This window comes from Zea mays, chromosome 8 (assembly GCF_902167145.1).
Source record: "Zea mays cultivar B73 chromosome 8, Zm-B73-REFERENCE-NAM-5.0, whole genome shotgun sequence".
Classification (NCBI taxonomy): Eukaryota; Viridiplantae; Streptophyta; class Magnoliopsida; order Poales; family Poaceae; genus Zea; species Zea mays.
Genome location: NC_050103.1, coordinates 163,173,762 through 163,190,236, shown reverse-complemented (window position 1 = coordinate 163,190,236; position 16,475 = coordinate 163,173,762). Strand labels below are relative to the sequence as shown.

The 16,475-nt window shown below is 47.3% G+C and overlaps 1 protein-coding gene across 1 annotated transcript; it reads left to right on the top strand.

The window, feature by feature from the left end:
* Window positions 1-2,911: 2,911 nt before the first annotated feature.
* On the top strand, window positions 2,912-8,325 carry LOC103636262 (PH, RCC1 and FYVE domains-containing protein 1). The gene is made up of 5 exons (XM_008658626.3): window positions 2,912-3,376; window positions 4,279-6,283; window positions 6,354-6,500; window positions 6,804-7,348; window positions 7,787-8,325. The coding sequence occupies exons 2-5, from the start codon at window positions 4,367-4,369 to the stop codon at window positions 7,914-7,916; spliced, it is 2,739 nt and encodes a 912-aa protein (XP_008656848.1). The 5' UTR covers window positions 2,912-3,376; window positions 4,279-4,366; the 3' UTR covers window positions 7,917-8,325.
* Window positions 8,326-16,475: the final 8,150 nt, after the last annotated feature.

Below are 16,475 nucleotides of genomic sequence, written 5' to 3'. Positions count from 1 at the left end.
TTGGGGATCAGCTTCGTCACCAAAGGTCCTATAAGAAGAAACACCTTCGGAAGATCAACACAGAAGCAACGCTGAAGCTACCATCCAGGGAGCTTCGGCATAGCGATACGCCTTGAGACGAAGGGATGCACCGACTTAAAGATGAAAAGACCGATCGACCCATGATAATTTGTGTCATGATTGTAACTAGTTGTAAAGGACATGAATGTAATTTCATATAGGCTGCGACCTGTGCCTATAAATAGATGAACAGTACACTCGTACTGTTCAGGTTGACTTGTACTCGCTCATGCATCACGCTTGTACCGTTGCCTCTTGTCAAGTCGAAGGTACAAATGTAATTCAATATTGTTCTTATTCATTCATGATTATATAATAAAAGATATAACAATGATGTCATATGATTATCCATGTTACTTCTCATGTTTCATATGCTTCGTCTTTCAATGATATATGCTGTGATGATGAAGGTACGTCATTCATGACCTTCGTCCGAAGATCGTTATATCCTTAGGGAAATAATGTTTCGAAGGACGAAGGGCATTAACCATTAACATATTTTGTGTTGCCTTGTTCTTGATGCATAGCATTTGAGAACAAGTCCCTAACATAACCCAAATGGCAGAAATGGTGTATCAAATGCTGCCGCTGTGGTTCATATTTATACGCCCAGTGCTTTGCAACTTGGTGGACCCCGATTGTCATTGACTATTGTTATTCTAGCAAAGGGAAGGTGTTTTTTCGGATCTTTGGCTTAAGGCCTTCGTTCACGTCGTAGTCTAAATTCGTTACTATAACAAATTAATACTGCGAGGGGCTACTGTTGGGGGCCTTCGTCTTCTGAATGTCCTCAAAAACATTATTAACAATGTTTCCCAAGTGTGATATATGTATAGGAACCTTCGGACTCGGAATGAAGCTGTACACAATATGAAAAGCATGGTCGAGACGAAGGTTGAACTAGCTCCGAAGCTACGCGCAAGGAAGTTTCGACTCAGTAGCAGAAAAAGGAACCGACTTAAAGGGGAAAAGGCTATCTAGTCCTCAATAGATTGTCATTAAGTCAATAGTCTACATGGAGGGCATGAATGTAATTTTACACAGGCTGCGCCCTGTGCCTATAAATAGATGAAAGTACCCCTGTACTGTTCACGCTGACTTGTATTCACTCGTGCGTCATGCTTGAACTTTTCACCTTCTGTCGAGCCGAAGGTACAAATGTAATTCAATATTGTTTATGTTCATTCATGATGATATAGAAAAGATATATTAATGATGTCATATGATCATTCATGTCATTTCTCATGTTTCATATGCTTTTTCTCTCATTAACATATACTGCGATGATGAAGGTACGTTCTTCATGACCTTCGTCTGAAGATCATTATATCCTAAGGGAAATAATGCTTCGAAGGACGAAGGGACTTTAACCATTAACATTTTGTGTTGCCTTGTTCTTAACTCATAGCATTTGAGAACAAGTCCCCAACATTCATCATGACCTTTTAGTCATCCATTGACAACCTCGACCTTCCAAGGCGTTATGGAAAGTTGTTGATGTGCTAGCTCAATTAAAAATAGGAAGCATGCTCGTTTTTTTGTTGATGTAGACAATTTTAAAAATTAGCAACTAATAAATAGAGAACTCTTGGAGCACACACATTTTTCTACTCCTTAAAGTGATTTAGCAACTTCTTAAATTTATAATTTAGGATGCTAAATTTACATAACTATTGGAGTTGTTCTTATATAGTAAAAAAAGCTTAATCAGAATGGGTTTTTTTACGTTTTCTATGTAAGATTAAATTGATTCTAGCTCACGTTCCAACTTTAGAGTAACTTTAAGGTAGTGTTTGGTTGAAGAGCCAAGTAGAACGGAGCCGTTCTGTCCCAGTTTTGTTGTTGTCTGGTTACAAAGTAACTAGAACAGAGTGGCTCCAATTAGGTAGTGTTTGGTTGAGGAGCCAGGTAGAACGGAACTGTTCCATCCCTGATTCTAGGAACCGAGCCGCTCTGTTCTGTGTTTGGTAATCTGGAACGGAGCGACTCTGTTTATTGTTTGGTTGCAGAGTGAACGGAACGGAGCGTGACTGTGAGAGCGGGATGGGAACGGAGCGGCTCCATCCGGTTGATTTTTTGAAGCGGAATGGTTCCGGATCTAAGGAGAATATTTCCTAATTGGAGTCATTCCGTTCTAGTTACTTTGTAACCAAACAGCAACAAATCTGGGACAGAACGGCTCCGTTCTACTTGGCTCTTCAACCAAACACTACCTTAGAGAATATTCTCCTCAGATCCAGAACCATCCCACTCCAAAAAATCAATGGGACGGAGCCGCTCTGTTCCCATCCCGCTCCCACAGTTCGCCCTCCCATCTGTGCGTAGCAGCTCGCGCGCCTCCCTCTGCAACCAAACAAAAAACAGAGCCGCTCCGTTCCAGTTTACTCTGCAACCAAACAAAAAACAGAGCCGCTCCGTTCCAGCTTACCAAACACAGAACAGAGCGGCTCCGTTCTTAGAATCAGGGATGGAACAGCTCCGTTCTACTTGGCTCCTCAACCAAACACTACATAAGAGACTAGGTATATGGTCTTGTAAAGGTAGATTAGCTAATATTAGAAGAAAAGTGTATCCAATAGACTCTGTAAACGACTCTTCAAATTTAGTGGCTCTCTATTCCTCCACATTCGCTCTTCATTTTTGGATAGTATGCTTCAATCTCTATCCAATCTATATGTTTACTTGAGTCTGTTGGATTAGTCTACACTTTTTTTTGTAAAATATACTTCAGATAGTAGCTAAATCATTAAATTTGGCTACTCTTTTTAGCTAATCTCCTAAAGTTGCTCTTAGGCCATAACTTTTAATTAAACTGCACTAGAGAAAAATGCGAAGCAACTTGTGTATGAGTAGTCGCTGCGGAACAAGTACAGTAATACACTGTTTCTCCCTCGTAATTATTATTATTAATCAGACAAAGAGAAAAAAGGGCGCAAAAAAAAAAAGAGCAGGGCAGGAGAGGACTGAGAGCGAGGCCGAGGACCAAGAAGACCGACCAAGCGTGAAGCGCCCTTTGTCTCGACGCCGCTGCCGCCGCAAAGACTCGCGATTCGCGAGAGAAGCGGCCGCAGCAGCCGAGCTTCTCTCGCCCCCGCCGCTCCTCTCCCACTCCACCACCGCGCTTCAGATTCCACAGGTGAGAGGCAAAAGGCAAGAGCCGAAGAAGCGAGCCGAGGCGCCACCGCTCTCCCGCCTGCTTCCTCCGCCGGCCCGGCCGTCCCGGCCGGCGAGCGAGAGCCAACGAACTGCGGGCCGAAGCGAACTGCCGGGGCCACCGTGGGGCGGAGATCCGCACCGGACCTCCCACCGGTTCCTGGTAAGGAAGCAAGCCCTAAACTTTGCGTGTGGACTGGGGTGGTTGTTGTTCTAGGACGGGGTCCTGCCCCGCGGGATCTTCCCTTTTCCCTTGTCTCCGAGGCAAATCAAGCCCGAATCTTACTTCTCGGGATCGACGGGTTCGCTTGCTGTGCATACGGAGGGTGGTCAGCTTGCTTTCGCTAATCGCCTTGCCCGGGCCTGCCCTGCTCGTTCGAACCAGTAGTAGCAGCATGGTGGTTCACTAGGAAATAGGAACTACTAGATGCTCAGTGCTTCGACAAATCACATTTATTTCGTTGCTCCACAGAGCTCTACATGTAAGGATCCTCACAGACTATTTATTTTAGTGCAAAACCTGTAGCGTGCAATTCTAATCTTGCAGCTATGTCTGGTGCTGCTACCAACCTGTTAGCTTGTTTCTAATTCCGGGGCACCTTAGGGCATGTTTGGAAGCACCCAGTTTTTAAGAAACTGGTTTATGGAAATTGAGGTGGTTCCAAACATAACGTTTTATACCTCAGCCTATAGGAATTAGATTCTCAGTTTCTTAAAAACCAAGAAGCTGGTCCCTCCTATCTAAAAAATAAAAATTGGTTTCTTAGAAACTAGTTTGCTTCCAAACGGGACCTTAGACACCCATTTGCACACATTGTTGAGCGTGTTTGCTTCTTAATGCAAATCAAAAGTCCCCTTTTCACCATAGTGCTACCTCGTTTGTTGGTGACTTAGTTTCTCGTGTTTTGTTCCTATAACCGTTTTTACAGTCACAGTACTCAAAACCGAAATTTCTCAATGCCCTTGTTTCATATAATTTATTAAGCTTGAATTTGCCTTACTTTTTTTAGCAATGAGTGGTGTAGAGTGGATTTTACTTCATTACTTATTGTTAAATATTTGCAGGTTGTGGAATACCTGGCCAACCCCTTTTTCTATGTGTCGCTGCTGGTCATAAAACCCAATAGTTACTTGGAGATCACATGCAACAAATATGCACACTAAAGGGGCTTCTTCAGATGCCATCAGAGTTAGCACCTCTAGTGCCCCCAGCACATCGAGCCATGGTTCTGCACAAGATGACTATGATTCCTCTGGGGATGTGTACGTGTGGGGTGAAGTCATTTGTGACAACACTGTAAGAGTTGGTCCTGATACAGTAATCAGGTCTACCGCTAAGGCTGATTTTCTATTGCCTAAGCCCCTGGAGTCCAAGCTAGTTCTTGATGTGTACCATGTGGATTGTGGGGTCAAGCACGCTGCTTTGGTCACAAAGAATGGGGAAGTGTTTACATGGGGTGAGGAATCTGGAGGACGTCTTGGCCATGGATCAAGGGAGGACTCTGTGCACCCTCGCCTAGTTGAGTCATTAGCTATTTGTAATGTGGACATTGTTGCTTGTGGGGAGTTCCACACCTGTGCTGTGACAACATCTGGGGAACTTTACACCTGGGGTGATGGAACACATAATATTGGACTTCTAGGCAATGGTACCGATGTAAGCCACTGGATTCCTAAAAGAATTTCAGGAGTACTGGAGGGTCATCAAGTTGCGTATGTTTCTTGTGGGACCTGGCATACAGCCTTGGTTACGTCGAGGGGACAGCTATTTACGTTTGGTGATGGTACATTCGGAGTTTTAGGACATGGAAACCGCGAGAGTTTTTCGTGTCCAAGGGAGGTAGAATCTTTATCGGGGTTGAAAACAATTGCTGTGGCTTGTGGTGTATGGCACACGGCAGCTGTTGTAGAAGTTATAGTCACCCAATCCAGTTCAAGTATGTCTTCTGGAAAGCTCTTCACATGGGGAGATGGTGACAAACATCGGCTTGGTCATGGTGACAAGGAACCAAAACTTAAGCCTACGTGTGTGGCTTCACTTATTGATTATGACTTCTGCAGGATAGCATGTGGTCATAGTCTTACGGTAGGACTGACAACATCTGGACAGGTTCTGAGCATGGGTAATACTGTCTATGGTCAGCTTGGGAATCCTCGTTCAGATGGTAAACTTCCATGCTTAATTGAAGATATCATGGGTGAACATGTTGTCCAAGTTGCATGTGGTTCCTACCATGTTGCAGTCTTAACAAATAAGAGTGAGGTTTTTACATGGGGAAAGGGGGCCAATGGAAGACTGGGTCATGGAGACGTAGAGGATAGAAAAATACCTACACTGGTTGAATCATTGAGAGACAGGGCTGTTAGGCACATAGCTTGTGGTTCAAACTTCACTTCAGCTATCTGTCAACATAAGTGGGTTTCTGGAGCTGAGCAGTCGCAATGTGCCTCATGTCGGCAACCATTTGGGTTCACCAGGAAGAGGCATAATTGCCATAATTGTGGTCTTGTCCATTGTAATGCGTGCACCTCACATAAGGTCCTGAGAGCAGCATTGGCTCCTAATCCTGCAAAACCATACCGTGTTTGTGATTCATGTTTTATGAAATTGAACAGTGCAGCATACTCAAGTACAATTAATAAGAAGAAAGAGGTTGTGCCTCGCCATTCTGGTGAAAGCAACCATGATGCTAAATTAGCTAGAGCAATTGTGCCCAGCAATTTGGATATGATTAGAAGTTTGGACAGCAAGGCAGCAAAACAAGGGAAGAAAACTGATGCACTGTCATTCCTTCGGACTCCCCAAATGAGTTCGCTTCTTCAGCTAAGAGATATCACTTTATCTGGTGGAATTGATCTGAACAAGTCAGTTCCAAGAGCAGTTCGCACATCAGTCCGATCATTGAACTCATCTAGGGCTGTTTCCCCTTTCTCTCGCAAGCCTAGTCCACCACGCTCAACCACACCAGTCCCAACAACTCATGGTCTTTCAATTGCTAAAACTGCTGCTGATAGTCTTGCAAAAACTAATGAGATGTTAAGTCAAGAGGTTGAAAGACTCCGTGCACAGGTATTGACTTTGATTCTTGCAGCTTTGTGTTATTACATGGACAAACAGTTAAATTTGCGGACTTGTTTAGGTTGACAATCTAAGGCGCCGTTGCGAGCTTCAAGAACTTGAGTTGCAGAAATCAGCAAAGAAAGTACAAGAAGCCATGTCAATGGTTTCAGAGGAATCCGCAAAATCTAAAGCTGCTAAGGAAGTAATAAAGTCCTTAACATCACAGGTAATATTTATTGGCTAAGTGTTTTATGCCTTTCAAATATATACTGTTGTTTTCTTTGCAAATAACACTATTAAAATTGCTAAGACATTTTCTTCATGCTCATTGTCTTATGGCCGTAGTTTGTTGTACAACCTGGCTTCTTATATTTTTTTGTGTATTTGGTACCTAGCCTAGCCTGTAAAAATATTGAACAATTAATTTAGCTTACTTTATCTTGGCAATGGAACACCTTTCTTTACTTGTTCGACTGAGGTTGCTTTGTCTGATGATTGTTGCATGCATCTTCTGCTGTTGCTTGTTTAGCTCAAGGATATGGCTGAAAGACTACCTCCAGATCAGGGAGCCTATGATGGTAGCGAAGCAAAACAAGCACATGTTCCAAATGGCATTGAGATGTATGCTTCTATTTACACTAGCATGAATGGTATTCATCAGCCACGAAATGAGTCTGTCAGTGCCCTAAGCACGCCTGGCCTGCATATTGGACGATCATCGCACCCAAATGGAATCTCAAATCATCATCAATCACCAGGAAGTATTACTGAAAACAGTGAAGTGAGTGCTCACACCCATAGGGTTTCAGGTCCTCCCGACGTTGAAAATCCGAATCGAAGGGGACATAGCAGTAGTGACGAGATGCTCAGTGCAAGTAGTAGAGCAGACGATAGTAGCAGCAGGGACGCTAGATCCCTTTTGAATGGTGAGGATGGTTACAAATCTCGGAGTGCAGTATCTTTGCCCAGCAACCAAGTTCAGGCTGAGTGGATTGAGCAGTATGAACCAGGTGTATACATAACACTGACAACTCTTCGTGATGGGACCCGAGATCTAAAGCGTGTACGCTTCAGGTAACTTGTTTCCTGTCGTCTTCCTTTTCCCCTGTTTGTGTTTATTTTTTAATTAAAAACATTAATAGTGACTAAAATAGAAAAGGTAGTTTTTTTTCTTTCCAAATTGAGCTACAAGGTCACCTCTGGCATAGACCATATTGGCATATTGTAAGACACGGCATAGAAGCCAGTGTGTTTCTACAAGAGTAATATTATATCATAATTTGTGCTCAATGCTTTATGCAATATATTTTCAATAATGAATCATCAAAGCTGTACAAGATTGCTTATACTGAATCATGCCATAGACCATGAAAGGATCTTGTCATGATCCATGCAAGGGTTCTTTGCTTATGTGTTCATCTGTTGGCACAAAGAAGCATCTGATTTTACCAGCGTTATTTGCCTATTGTTCCAAGTTACCGGTGTCATTGTTTCGTCTCAAATTCTGTGCAGTCGAAGGCGTTTTGGGGAGCATCAGGCGGAGAGCTGGTGGAACGAGAACCGCGACAAGGTCTATGAGAAGTACAATGTAAGGAGCTCCGAACGAGTCTCGTCGGCATCATCGATCCGGTCAGGTCGATGACCCCTCCTCCGTACCACACTACCCTGCAGTAGTCATCAGAAAACTTCAAGTGGGAGCGCAGAGCCAAAGTCAGAGTGGCAAGGGTGCCGAGGAATTCTTTTTTGTCCGTGTAATGTCGATAATTCTTGTTACTGTTGTTATGAAATTGAGTCAGTGGGACTTGTTAGGTTGTCTTGTTCAGATGTAATGCACATAGAGTTGTGGAACACCGAAACATGTTGTAGGGGGTGGGGCGGTAGCAGAGGGTGGACAGTAACAGTAGCGCGCCCAGCCCTCTACGGCCTACCCTTTTGAAAGCCTTGGTTGTAGCCAATGCAGCTAGCTGTAAAGAAGTGGCATTTTTTTTTTGTCTCCAAAAGGTGTCACGCTTCACATTTTGGCTATATTGCATTTGATGACATTCAAAATATTCGGATCCAGTAGCACCTCATATTCCCACCCCACATCATCTGAGTTCCCCTCTTCAAACTAGTGGTTGTAGATGCTGAGCTGAAACTGACGTTGAAGAGAGTGTAGATGCTGGAGCTGAAACTGAAATTGTTAAGATGATCACATACTGATAGAGCTGTAAATGTTATGGATATTATCTGTCTGTATTTGAATTTAAGTTCCGTCTAAAAGAGCTGAGATAATCAACTAGATAAGATAATCAGTGGTCGTACGTACACAGTTACACACAGCGCTCGAGTGCTCAATTTATCAAACGTACAAGCACAACACACGGACCAAGTGCTAAACTGATTAAACTATAATTAACCTTTCAGCATTCGACAATAAGCTAGCCAATAACTAATACGCACAAGTTCAATCATGTGCTGGATGTGGCACATGGGCTCAGCGGGGAGGCAGGGGCTTGAGTGCTTCACCAGATGCAAGACAGTGCCTGCCGAGGCAATGACCGCAAACCGGCGATCGAAGATATTGTTTTTGACACATTGAACCTAAAGCAAAAAACCTCTAATATAGCAGGTTAGAGACGTATAAGACCTATGGACGTGTTCTTAATAGACTCCAACGTAATATACGGTCCAACAAAACAAAACATGGTAACATAGTATCAGAGTAGAATCTGGATGTTGTATTGTTTCGACAATTTCCATTGGTTCCAAAGGAGTTTTAAAGTGAGACTAGTTAGGTTAAAAAGTATATCCCCTTATCTTTCCATCGATATAAAAATCGTTGAAACAAAGTCTATATGCATCATAAGCATCAATTTTGGTGAGAACTAGTCCTGAAGTTCGAAGTCGAGTTGGGTTTGACTCTCGCGTGATGTAGCTGTCCTATCCAACCCTCCTCAACCTTCTGATCTTTACAAGTTTGTGTCGGTCCACTTAGGTTTTTAATCAACAAAAATGCTCTCCACTAACACTAAGATTAGAAAAATAATTAACTAGAAAAGAATATACCTAGAGATTCAAATGACATGCTCGCACTATTGTAATTGGACCTTGAAATGTTTCTATACCACTATATAATCCACCGGTTTAAATTTTGCAAAACACACCTAATCAAATCATCCATGCACCCATAACCTCCACTAAATCCACAAAACAAATTGCACCCAGTCTTAACACACATCAAAACCAACGATTCAGATCGCTGCATAATCCCTATCTCTTACCCACTCAAATTTAATGAACAATATTATTTGTATTATCTCTCGTCCCTCTCCCTCCCCCACGACCCGTCACCCCACTCGTGATGTCGCCATCAACCTCTCCCCTCGCACCGTGGTCGATCCCTTCCCTCATCTCTCTAGGATTGTAACGTCAGTACAGGCTATATGCTAATTTAAGAAAGTGATCCTCGACACCATATTATAGCCTCATTCTTACGAAGAAATCTCCACTCTCTATAGCCTCAATTTTAGAATACCTATCATCCTTCCAAAAAATAGTGGAGACAATCCATCTACCTCCTCAATGTGAGTTTAAAAGTTTTCGCCAAAGTAGACCAAAAAATAGACTCATGGGCAAAATATGGCTACAAAAGTGGCACCACCATCCCAAACAGATGAAATATGTTTGAATTATAGTCATTTTCCGTATTATTTTAATTCCATAAATTAACATTATGATGATGACATATAAAAGATAATTAACCATAGAAATCGTGATCTCAAATATATCCATAACAATATGGATCATGAGAACACAAAGCATATGAATCATATAAATCATATAAATACGATAAACATATAATCTGACTGAACAATTGAAAATAAACAGATAGAAACATAAACAACATGACTGTAAAATTAAAACAGACAGATATAGCATATTATAATAAGACAGAACAGATAAGATAAAATCACTGCTACATATGAAACAACATAGATGAATATATGAAACATATATAATCTGCAGAACGCAAAACAGTAAGTAAATAAACTGATCATACCCTCCCATGCGCTCTGATGATCCAGATCCTTGTCCAGCTTCCCTTGTCATGTCGCTAGGAAGAAGATGTTTTGGGCAGTCGCGTAGACGCTCCCCAAAAACCTAATTGCCGATCCCCCGTGCAAGGTCTCGAACGGCAAGGGCTTCGGAGGCACCTGCCCTCTCGCTTCTTTGTGCGCTCAGAGCTACAAGATGGAAACACCCACACTTGCGCTGGAATGTGATTCTGAAGGTTCTACTCTCGTGTACTAAGTGCCAGAGATTCTCCTCTACTTAACCTCTCGCAGAGGAAAGCTGAACGAGAAGGGTCGCATGCTGCACGCCAAGAGACGGACAGCTGAAGGACAAGAGTCTCGCATGCAGCTGACGAAGAGACAGGCAACTGAAAGGTTTACGCGGTTAGTGAGTGCTAAAAATTAACACAACCCAACACCACGCCCGCTCGCCTGTCTGCCTGCCTCACCATGCCACGCCCGACCCGGCCGGCCGCCGGCGGCGGCGGCGCGCGCGCGTGGCACGCCCTTATCCGTTTCTTGACTTCTCAAGCTAGGTGGAATAATTCCCACCATATAAGTCAAGTCAATAGACCCTTGGACTTCCAATATGGTACTATTGGTATTCTCCACCATTACACACTATAGAGTTTATTCAATAAATGGACCAAGCCCATAAAAGATCCAACAATCCCCACCAAACTCAAGGGTTTGTAATGATGAAGTATCAGAATCACAATCCTTTGATATACCAGTGTTTCGATGGAGACTGTTAAGTTGAACATCCATCTAGAATAAGAGTTTCACTCATTCACAACTGAACAATGGACTAAGCCTTGAATTGACAGTTTTGTGCGAAGTGAGATTCACTCAAATCCTTTGCTGATACTAGGCTGCAAAAGGGTATTTCCGCTGTTTAGAAGCATATAAGTCACACTTCAGTGCCTTTCATGAGTATTTAGGGATTACCCAAGTCCCATAGACTATGACCAGCAGTCTGACTCATATAGGTGTATTCCTCAGAAGATGTTCTGTAGGACAACATCTCACCTTATAAGACTCTTGAAATACATTAAGGTAAAAACCATCCTGCCTTACAGATAGGAAAGATGTGCATCAGAAATGAGTTAAAGAAGGGATCTTTCCTCACAACCTACTCCTAGCTTGTTTCTCCACTCTACTTCACGGGATCTCCGATCACATAGAGCAGGTTACCACTAGAGTAGATTTCACATGGGTCTCATACCCATTTCTCTCGATGCACTTTCTATCACATTGCGTGACAGACCCTTAGTGAATTGATCTGCCAGATTATTCGATGTGTGGACATAATCCACAGTTATAACTCCGGAGTTTTTCAGCTTCCTGACAGATTTCAATCTCCTCTTAACATGCCTTGTAGACTTCATGTTATTCCTAGAACTGTTAACCTTTGTAATCACAGTTCGGTTGTCACAGTTCATGGAAATAGCTGGTATCGATTTTTCAACTACTGGTAAATCCAATAGTAAATCACGAAGCCACTCGGCCTCAGCCCCAGCAGTGTCTAATGCTGCGAGTTCTGCTTCCATTGTAGACTTCGTTAAGATAGTCTGCTTGCAAGACTTCCAGGAAACAACGCCACCTCCAAACAGAAACACATATCCGCTTGTGGCATAAAGCTCATCAGCATCAGAAATCCAGTTGGCATCACAATAGCCTTCCAGCACTTTTGGGTTTCCAGTATAATGAATACCGTATGTCATAGTACCTTTCAAATACCGCAACACTCTCTCAAGAGCACACCAGTGATCATCTCCTGGTTTCGACACAAACTGACTTAGCTTACTCACAGCATAAGAGATGTCTGGCCTTGTTGCACTTGCAAGGTACATGAGCGAGCCAATGATCTGGGAGTATGTCAATTGATCCCTTGCTATTCTCCGATTCTTTCTCAATAGCACACTAGGGTCATAAGGTGTTGGAGCAGGATCACAATCACTAAAACCAAAGCGACTCAATACCTTTTCCACATAATGGGATTGCAACAAAGTTACCCCACCATCAGCTTCTCTAACAAGCTTGATGTTTAGAATGACATCAGCTTCTCCCAAATCTTTCATTTCGAAACTGCTCGATAGAAGATTTTTAACTTCCTCAATCACATTGAGATTTGATCCAAAGATCAAGATGTCATCAACATAAAGGCACATCATAACAGACTCACCCCCACCATACCGATAATACACACACGTGTCATATTCATTTACAGCAAAGCCAACAGCTGTAAGAGTATTATCAAACTTTTCATGCCATTGCTTAGGTGCTTGTTTTAGGCCATACAATGATTTTATCAACCTGCACACCTTGTTCTCTTGACCATCCGCAATGAACCTGTCGGGTACCATAATTAGGGGTACCCCCAACACTCCTGAACTCGGCTGGTAATCACCATCAGCACAAGCTGCAGAGACTGATGGGCGCAATTCAGGTCAAGGCTCCGACCACTCAAGGGATGCGATCCCACCTCGCTTGAGCCCAGCCTCGGGTAGGAACAATAGTCCCAGGCGAATTCACGCCTCGCCCGAGGGCCTCCTCAAGCGATGGGCGCACCCCCGACTCGCCCGAGGCCTAGCTCGGGCAGGCTTCGCAGCGAAGCAACCTTCGCCAGATCGCCTCGCCAACCGACCGTATCATAAGAGCATTCAATGTAAGGATCGCCTGGCACCTTATCCTGACGCACGTCCCTCAGTCGACAGGGCCAAAGTGACCGCAGTCACTTCGCCCCTCCACTGACTGACCTAACAGGAAAATAGCGCCGCTTGCCCCGCTCCGACTGCTGTGCCACCCGCCAGGGTGAGGCTGACAACAGCTAAGTCCCGCCTCAGGTGCAATAGGAGGTCTCCGCCTCGCCTGACCTCAGGGCTCGGCCCCCGACCTTGGGCCTCGGTCTCAGAAGATGGTCTTCGCCTCACCCGACCCCAGGGCTCGGCCCCTGCCTCGGCCTCAGAAGATGGTCTCCGCCTCGCCCGACCCTAGGGCTCGGCCTTAACCTCGACCTCGGAAGACGGTCTCCGCCTCGCCCGACCCCAGGGCTCGGCCTCAACCTCGACCTCGGAAGACGGTCTCCGCCTCGCCTGACCCCAGGGCTCGGCCTCGGCCCCGACCTCAGAAGGAATCATGTCCTCACCCAACCCCGGCCTCGGCCTCAGGAGGAGTCTCCACCTCGCCCGACCTTGGGCTCGGACCGACCACGCCACAGGGGGTACATCATTGCCCTACCCCTAGCTAGCTCAGGCTACAGGGAACAAGACCGGTGTCCCATCTGGCTTGCCCCGGTAAACAAGTAATGATGGCACCCCACGTGCGCCCATGACGACGGCGGTTCTCAAGCCCCCTACGGAAGCAAGGAGACGTCAACAAGGTCCCGGCAGCCCCGACAGCTGTGCTTCTATAGGGCTCAAGCGCTCCTCTGACGGCCACGACACCGCATGCACAGGGCTCTAGCACCTCTCCAACAGCCACATTGGCATATACATAGGGCTCTGGCTCCTCTCTGCCGGACACGTTAGCGTATTGCTACACCCCCATTGTACACCTGGACCCTCTCCTTGCATCTATAAAAGGAAGGTCCAGGGCCCTCATACGAGAGGGTGGTCGCGCGGGAGGACGGGCCGACGAACATGCTCTCTCTCTCCCTCGCGAACGCTTGTAACCCCCTACTGCAAGCGCATCCGCCCTGGGCGCAGGATAACATGAGTCGCGGTTCTTCTCCCCCCTTGTGTTCCATCTCGCGCCGACCCATCTGGGCTGGGACACGCAGCGACAATTTTACTCGTCGGTCCAGGGACTCCCCGGGGTCGAAACGCCGACAGTTGGCGCGCCAGGTAGGGGCCTGCTGCGTGTTGACGAACAGCTTCCCGTCGAGCTCCAAATGGGTAGTCTCCAGCAACCTCTTCAGCCCGGGACGCTGCTCCGTTTCGAAAGTCTCAAGTTCATGTCCCTCGACGACAGCTACGACATGGTACTCCTCCTTCCACCGCGCAACAGCGACAATGGCGGCCGTCGGCCCGCCCGACGGCGGCGGAATCGACGACGTCTTCCCCCCGTGGCGGAAGAGCAACATCCGGATCTATCCCGCCGCCTTCCTCGCCGCAGGAGAAGGAGGCGGGGCAACCGTGGCCAAGCAGGAGGCGACACCTCGTTGGCTGTCGAGCGAGTCGACGACACCGGCATCCCAGCGGGGGACATGTCAGGCGTTGACCTCGCACCCGAGACGACGACGAGTGTCGTTTCCCCGCAACGTGCCAACCCCAAGCGGACAGATGACGCCAGCACCCTCGCGGAGGACTTGCTGGCGTTAGCCTCGTACCTGAGACAACGGTGTAGTCCGTCTCCTACGCGACTTCGTCACCGTCCGTCGATCAAGAGGTACCATCCGTTTTTCACCATGTGCCTTTTAGATTCAGCTTCGATCCACCAAGCAACCCCGCTTCGGTGGACGCTTTCATAAAGGCATACCCCAACCTTCCGGGGTACCATATGTGGTCATCCTGGGACCGACTAACGACCGTCTCGACCTACGGGCCCCCGGGTTCCGAGGAAGAAGACGAGCCCGACTCTGGTTGGGATTTCTCCGGGCTCCGTGCTCCTAGTACCATGCAGGACTTCATGACCGCATGTGACTACTGCCTCTCCGATTGCTCCGATGATGGCCACAGCCTTGACAACGAGGGCTGTGGCCCAAGTCGCGAATGTTTCCACATCGATCTAGGGGGTCTAGATGAAGGCAACCACCTTGGTATGCCGGAGGACGACGATCCCCCTAGGCCTGCGCCTCGCGTTGACATCCTGCGAGAGCTAGCTGTGGTCCCAGTCCCTGCGGGGGGTCAGGACACACAGCTCGAGCAAATCCACGAGATGCAGGCCAAGCTCGACGAGGAAGCAGGACAACTTGTGCAGCTCCGGCAAAACATCGAGCAGGAGTGGGCAGGCCGAGCGCTAGCCAGAGAAGCGCGTCATCAGGCCCAGGACGTCCAGCGCCGTATCACTGATGATGCCAGGGCAAGGCTGCCCCCGGCTTCCAGTGGGGTCGGCAAGAACCTGGCTGCAGCGACAATTCTACTCCGAGCGATGCCGGAGCCATCCACCACCGATGGGCGGCGTATCCAGGGAGAACTCAAGAATCTCCTGGAGGATGCCGCGGTCCGACGGGCCGAGAGCTCTGCCTCCCAAAGGCAAGGGTACCCCCCGGAGCATCACGCCGCGACTTCCCGATTCATGCGGGAAGCCTCGGTCCACTCCGGGCGCACGCGGGACGCAACGCCTGCAGCCCTAGGTCGCCTCGGCAACGAGCACCACCACCGCGACCGTCGAGCCCGCCTCGACGAGAAGGTGCGCCGAGGCTACCACCCCAGGCATGGGGGACGTTACGACAGCGGGGAGGATCGGAGCCCCTCGCCCGAACCACCCGGTCTGCAAGCTTTCAGCCGGGCCATACGACGGGCACCGTTCCTGACCCGGTTCCGAGCCCCGACTACCATCACTAAGTACTCGGGGGAAACGAGGCCGGAAATGTGGCTTGCGGACTACTGACTGGCCTGCCAGCTGAGTGGAACAGACGATGACAACCTCATCATCCGCAACCTCCCCATGTTCCTCTCCGACACCGCCCGAGCCTAGCTGGAGCATCTGCCTCCTGCGTAGATTTCCAACTGGGACGACCTGGTCAAGGCCTTCGCCGGAAACTTCCAGGGCACATACGTGCGCCCTGGGAACTCTTGGGATCTCCGAAGCTGCTGTCAGCAGCCAGGGGAATCCCTGCGAGACTACATCCGGCGATTTTCGAAGCAGCACACCGAGCTGCCCAACATCACCGACTCAGATGTCATCGGGGCGTTCCTCGCCGGCACCACTTGCCGCGACCTGGTGAGCAAGTTGGGTCACAAGACTCCCACCAAGGCGAGCGAGTTGATGGACATCGCCACCAAATTCGCCTCTGGTCAGGAGGCGATCGAAGCCATCTTCCGTAAGGACAAGCAGCCTCAGGGACGCCAGCAGGAAGATGTCCCCGAGGCGTCTGCCCAGCGCGGCACGAAGAAGAAGGCCAAGAAGAAGTCGCAAGCGAAACGCGACGCCGTCGACGCAGATCTTGTCGCTGCCGCGGAGCACAGGAACCCTCGGAAGCC